The sequence below is a fragment of the Megascapheus bottae genome, chromosome 12 (genome assembly GCF_031878675.1).
Source record: "Megascapheus bottae isolate mThoBot1 chromosome 12, mThoBot2.hap1, whole genome shotgun sequence".
Taxonomy (NCBI): Eukaryota; Metazoa; Chordata; class Mammalia; order Rodentia; family Geomyidae; genus Megascapheus; species Megascapheus bottae.
The window spans coordinates 7943417-7950000 of NC_143520.1; the positions used below are offsets into that span (position 1 = coordinate 7943417).

Here is a 6584-nt window from a genome sequence, read left to right on the forward strand (position 1 = left end):
AAACCCCGTTACTTTGTCTAAATACTTCCATTTGAACAGAGAGGGGGAAAAGCTGGCAGTCTAGAAAGTGGGCTCCGAGAGGCCCTTAGGATGCTGTAAATCGTGACTGTGTTGAAAGTTAGCTGTCGAATTCCTCCCTCAAACAGTCCAGCTTAGTCCACTTTCCCCAGGGAAAATGCATAGGCGAAAAGATAGATCTATCCGCAGAATTATAAAAGTAAAAATAACGACAACAGCACCACAAAAATGCAGGGATTTAGAGTTCAGATCTCACTCTGCAAAGCTTGTGATTGAATATGAGAGAGAGGGTCTAATGATTTCCATTTGGAGGCGTGGGGCCCAACCACCTCCCCAGCCACGTAGCAAGAGAGGGCTTTCAAAACTCTACAAAATCTCTCTTTCTCCCAGACTGAGACGAAGGAGAAAGAGAGAGAGAGAGAGAGAGAGAGAGAGAGAGAGAGAGAGAGAGAGAGAGAGAGAGAGAAGACAGAGAGAGAACTCATGGTCCTATTTGTTAAATAAAATGCATATTTGGTTCTGAAAACAGAACGATAAGTAATCCAGACAGGATGGGGCGCAAGGTCTTGTCCTTACGCAACGATTCCTGCATCCTCCCCCTAGCTCTCCCCCTCTAACGCCCCACCTTGTAAATAAATAATAAAAAAAACCCCAAAAACCTTCCCAAGGATCTACTCTGGAAAAATCAAAGCATTATCTATTATTTAACACGTATCTATGTCCGTGGAAAAATGAGGAAGGCACTGCATGATTAGGACCTAAGGGGCAACCCAGCAAACTGAGAACGTAATGATGCCCCTAAATGAAGGGGGAAATGTGCCGCGGCGCGCTCTATTAATCAGACTGTCAATTTCACCCCCGAGGCCAAACCCCCGGGCGAGCAGAACTGACTCTGAGCGGGCAAAGGACCAGAGCCTTCTTCCTTCCTCACTTCTTGTCTCTTCCCGTCTCCTACCTGGATCTATTTGTCTGCTCTGAAGCCGCCTTCATTACCCACTGACAGGAGCGTGTATTTATTTGCTTATAAACCTGTTACAATAAATGATTATTCGAACGGCGTCATTCGTACCTTAATGACGAGCGGGCGCTACTTTTTGATGAATGACATCTCGGGCTCGGAAGGATGTATGGGTCATTTTGACCAGTCATTCCCTCGCTCTAGCATCCCACAATTTTTCCGCCTCCCTCCAAAAGAGATAATAATATTTAGAGGCGCTTGCTGGGGCTGAATGAGAATTAGCCCTAGGTGCAGCCCACCATTAGAACGGGACAGCCGGGCTACTGTGACATTTTTTAGAAAGCTGAGATGATGGAAAGAATAAGAAAAGAGATGATTCTGATGGAGAGAGGGCTCCATAGCCCCACAGCCGGCAAGAGGTTCTCCAGTTTGTCCGACTCGGCCGGCAGCGCTGTGCTGGAGGCCCTGGAAAATTCGCAGCACCCGGCTCGCCTCAGCCCGCGCCTGCCGTCCGCGCCCCTGCACGGCGCTCTGGGAGACCTCCCCGCCAAGGGCAAATTCGAAATCGACACTTTGTTCAACCTGCAGCACCCGGGCAGCGAAAGCACCGTCTCCTCCGAAATCGCCTCGGCCACGGAGAGCCGCAAGAAGCCGGGCCACTATTCCGAGGCGGCCGCCGAGGCCGACATGAGCAGCGACGTGGAGGTGGGCTGCTCCGCGCTGCGCTCCCCCGGCAGCCTGGGCGCCGCGCCGCTCAAGGAAAACAATGGCAAAGGTAACCGCGCCGACGCGGGCTCGCGCCGTCCCACCGCGGCCCCCGCCAGTCCTGCCCGGGTTTGGTTTGGTTTTGCCTTGCTTTGCTTTGTGGTCCCTGGGTGACCCCCCCACCCCAGCCGGCAAGCCGCACCGATCTGGCTTAGGCTGGGCCGGTAGGCGCGCTAGGGACCGTGCCCTCCGGCCCGGCTCCCTGAGCTTCCCAGAGTGGCACAGGCCTGCGGAGCCTGGGGCTCCAGGCCCGCTTGCCTCGGCTCCCAAGTTGGAGAAAAGGAAGATGTCGGTGGAGGAGCTGGGGCGAGCCGACCGACCGACAGCCAACGGCTGTCAGTCGCCAAGGAGCTCGGACTCCGCTGCCTCGGACCCCCCAGGACCGGGTGGTGGGAGCACTGTTTTGGGGGAGGAGGAGGCAGCCTCACCCCGAGGCTCGGCTCCACCGCCCAAGTCTTCCCAAGAAAGAGTTGCAAAGTAGACCCCTCCCCCTACGAGTCCCGGTTTCAGCGGCTACGGTCGTAGAAATACTGGAAATCTTAGAAATATTTGACATCAGCCCCGAAATACCGTCAAAGAAGAGTGCCAGGCTAGACAAAAATCTGCCCCGCGGTTTCCGGACGGCGGCAAACTGCAGCCCAAGGTTGCATTTCCCTCGGCCGAGGTTCCTCGCGGGTGGACATTTTTCTAATTGTTATTTTTTCAACCTTCCTAACCCCGTTCCTATTATCTGGCTATGAAGGTCTCCCCAAACTTTATTGATTCTACTAAGGGCAGCAATTTGTGAGTAGGACAGACCCCCTCAATCCCGGGAGTGACTCTCCTTCGGACGCGACTTTCCCCGCCGTCCGCGAGCGGCCCCAGCGAGGGGCATCCGGCCCCTACCGGGACTCACGGGCTGTTTGTTTGCCAGGCTACGGCGACAGCGGCTCCGCCGCGGGCACGGCGGCGCCGGCGTCGGGCTCCGGCCTGGGGAGCCTGCACGGAGGCGGCGGCGGCGGCGGCGGCGGCGGCGGCGGTGGCGGTGCGGCTCTGGGCAGCTCCGGCTCCGGCGCGGATCAGGTGCGGCGCTACCGTACCGCGTTCACCCGAGAGCAGATCGCGCGCCTGGAGAAGGAGTTCTACCGGGAGAACTACGTGTCGCGGCCCCGCCGGTGCGAGCTGGCCGCTGCCCTTAACCTGCCCGAAACCACCATCAAGGTATCGATCCCAGCGCGCGCCTCGCTCGGGGCCTCCCCTGGGGCGCCGCGGTTTTTTCTTTTCTTTTCTTCCCCACCCCTCCCTGTTTCCCCGTTTCTGGGTGGTGGGATTTATCTCAGGGCCTGGAAAGACGAGGGGGTTCGTCACCCAAAGAGGCGGCTTGTTCATTTCTCCGATGCCAAGTGTGAACGGTTGGTTGGCAGGCCTGGCTGCCAACCAGTGTCCCCTGAATGGCGGCTCCCACGCTGCCGACTGGTCCTGGCCTCTGCTCGATTTTACCCGACCTGTGCCCAGGTGCCCTCCATGCCCAAGGCCCTTCTGTCCCCTAGGCGGCAAAGCCAAGTGGTCTTTGTTCTCCTGCCACGAACCCGAGGTGAAACTTCATTTGGTTTTGATCTTGGGGATCTATTTTCCACTTAAATCGTTACTACATGGAGAGGGGGATTCTGCAGTTTAAAAATCGATTGAATTGAAAGCGCAGTTTTCTAAACATTCTCCTCTTGGACATTGGGAGGGAAACCACCACCTCTTGTGGAGGGGCAACACAACGAAATCGTCTGCGTATGTGCTGTTAAATTTTCATTATACCTTCAGGAGAGATAGTCGGGAGCCGGAGCAGCTGGGTGAACCCTTCACAGAACCTTCGACACGCTAGAAAAAGCGGGGCTCTTCATAGGAGGAAAGGGGGGTTCCTTTCAGTTTGATTAGGCTCTCTCTTTTAAGATTTAAGATTGTGATAAATGTCTTTATTAAGTTCTATGTTAGATGGGGTATAGAAGTCCTCCAGTTTATAGAGACATTACTCTCGCTACCCATTTCAACAAAATTATCCCTTCAATACCCTAATCGGACCCGTGCCCCTAGGGGCAGGTCGTGGCAGCTTCGAGGGCTCAAGACCTCATTCGGTGGCCTCTTAGAAAAGCTACAGACAGCTTCTCTCCAAAGGCTGGACAGAATCCCCGAGCAAATCCTGGGATTGTGAGACGGGTGCTCAGCACGACTGGGCACCAGTGGGCGGTGGGAGGGAGAGGAAAAGGTTGCTTGGGCTAGGACGGAGGAAATGCACCAAGAATACAGCAAAAGCCTGGGGAGTCACACTCCCGGAGAAACGTTTTGGCAGAGGAAAGCAGCCCAAAGCCGGTCCCAGCTGGGACAGCATAAGGGATTCGGGACTAAGTTCAGTGCTAGAGAGGTCGGGGAGGGTCGGGGAGACTCAGGGTGACTGGGAAACACAGGCCGCTTCCTAACCCCGGGCCGTGGTGCGACTGTCCCCGCAGGTTTGGTTCCAGAACCGGCGTATGAAGGACAAGCGACAACGCCTGGCCATGTCGTGGCCGCACCCAGCCGACCCCAGTTTCTACACCTACATGATGACGCACGCGGCCGCCACCGGAAGCCTGCCCTACCCTTTCCACTCGCACGTGCCGCTGCACTACTACCCGCACGTGGGGGTCACGGCGGCCGCCGCCGCCGCCGCCGCCTCGGGCGCCGCCGCCGCCGCCTCGTCGCCTTTCGCCACGTCCATCCGTCCGCTAGACACCTTCCGCGCCCTCTCCCACCCGTACTCGCGGCCCGAGCTGCTATGCAGCTTCCGCCACCCGGGTCTCTACCAGGCGCCCGCGGCCGCTGCGGGGCTCAACAGTGCGGCCTCGGCCGCCGCCGCAGCCGCCGCCGCCGCGGCCGCCGCCTCCTCAGCCGCCGCCGGGGCGCCTCCCAGCGGCAGCTCTGCGCCCTGCTCGTGCCTCAGTTGCCACAGCAGTCAGTCCGCCGCCGCCGCCGCCGCCGCCGCCGCTGCAGCCCTGGGTTCTCGAGGTGGTGGCGGCGGCGGCGGCGGCGGCGGCGGCAGCGGCGCAGGGGCCTCCGGGGGCTCAGACTTCGGCTGCGGCGCGGGGGCGCCGCGCTCCGAGAGTGGCTTCCTGCCCTACTCCGCCGCAGTGCTTAGCAAGACCGCTGTGAGCCCGCCGGACCAGAGGGACGAGGCGCCGCTCACCAGATAACTACGTCGCCGCCGCCAGGGGGCCGCGCCCGCAGAGCTGTGTGCGCCCGCGAGTCCCCTGTGCGCCCCCCGTGCGCCCCCCGTGCGCTCCCGGCGCCCTCGGTGCGCGGCCGCTGCTACCGCCGTCGCTAGGGGGCGCCCCGGGGCGCGGGAGGTCGAAAGGAGTTGGGGTGCGGGTGGAAAGGAGCCGTCACGTTAGCTTGGCGGTGTCCCCCTCTCCTGTGATTTCTATTTTTCTATTTCCCACCCGGCTGTCTCCCCTCTTCTTCCTCTAAACACGTTCCCCGCCGTCCAGGCCCCCTTTTTTCGCTTGTGTCCTGAGTTCGGGGTCTCCGGGAAGACGATCCCCTGCCTCCCGTCCTCCCAGGGGTCCTGAGCTCGGGCTGAGAGTCCTGTGTCCCAGGTCACTCGGCCGAATGGCGTAGCTGGAAGCCATGGAGAACCGCGAAGGCGACAGGGGAATGGTGGCTAGTGCTTTGGAGAAAGGGGTACCCCCCCCCAGGTTTACGCTGCTGCTCTTTTTCTTCTACCTTTCAATTTTGTTCTTTAAACGAGGGCGGAAGGAGGTGGCACATTTTCTCTCCGCCCGAGCGAGTTAGTTAGGGACCCTATCGGAGCAGAGCTAGAGAATGGAAGTGGGAGGAGGCCGAGGGTGCGGGTGGAGAGCGGGGTGCCCGGCGTGTGTGCGGGGGCGCCGCTCCCTGCGTGAGGAGCGCGGCGGGGAGGACTGCGGGCGCCTCTCCTCTCCCCGAAGGACGAAGCCGAGGTGATGAGGAAGGGGTGTCCGGTCATTCCTCGTCTTTCCCCTTCCACCTCGGTTCTCTGGTCTTGGTTTCAATGAGTCTGACATGGAAGTCCGCTGCATTTCTATTTTATGCAAAACGTAATGGCTAATGAGGTGGCCAAAGCTAGGCCGGGCCAGGAAAGGGAAACGAGCAGAGGGTGAGGGCGGGATGGACGCATCTCTGTAGTCTGCACAGAAGCGGTTTTCCAACCGCCGGCTTCCACTAGATCTGGGAAATACTTGAATCTCTAGATATATGACATTATCCTAAACATGTTAGACACGTTTCTAAGTTCAAACTCGATTTCCCCCGAAACCTCTTCCCTCCTCGCTTTCCTTTTCCTGGGGTAAAAATGGTTCTTGGCAGATTTCTCTCACATGTCTATTATGCCTTCTCTGCAAAGCCACCGCTGGGTTGCTGAGACCCGCTGCCAACCCGGGCTACAGGAGGGGTTTCCTTGAACTTGAAGAAAGGTACATCAAAACCCACCAGTGTTAACTGCCACGTCAATTTTGATGCTAATAATGTGCAGATTATGACGAAAATTGCCAATCATGCTCTCTGATGGACCTCCTTTGAATGTGGAATTGGAGAAAAGTTCCCCGCACGGAGACCTGCTGTCAAGTACTAACAACCCGCTAAGGGAAGTCATTAGGAGAGACGGATAAGAGACTCGGTACATAAAACATTGTTCTTGGTGCATAGAATGTATGTTATTTAATGTTATCTCTGTTACCTGAAGTGATTTCGCAGAAGAAAGCCACGTTCTTATCATCTCAATTGCCAATTTTCATTTTGGTAACTTGGACGCCCTGGGTAGACTTTTCTCTGTTAAGTTGATATTCCACCAATGTGAACAGCC

General features: G+C 57.7%; 1 protein-coding gene across 1 annotated transcript; it reads left to right on the top strand.

Moving 5' to 3' along the window:
• Window positions 1–1324: 1324 nt before the first annotated feature.
• Evx2 (even-skipped homeobox 2) lies at window positions 1325–4938 on the top strand. The gene is made up of 3 exons (XM_090343081.1): window positions 1325–1751; window positions 2655–2941; window positions 4219–4938. The coding sequence occupies exons 1-3, from the start codon at window positions 1325–1327 to the stop codon at window positions 4936–4938; spliced, it is 1434 nt and encodes a 477-aa protein (XP_090199207.1).
• The last annotated feature ends 1646 nt before the right edge of the window (window positions 4939–6584 follow it).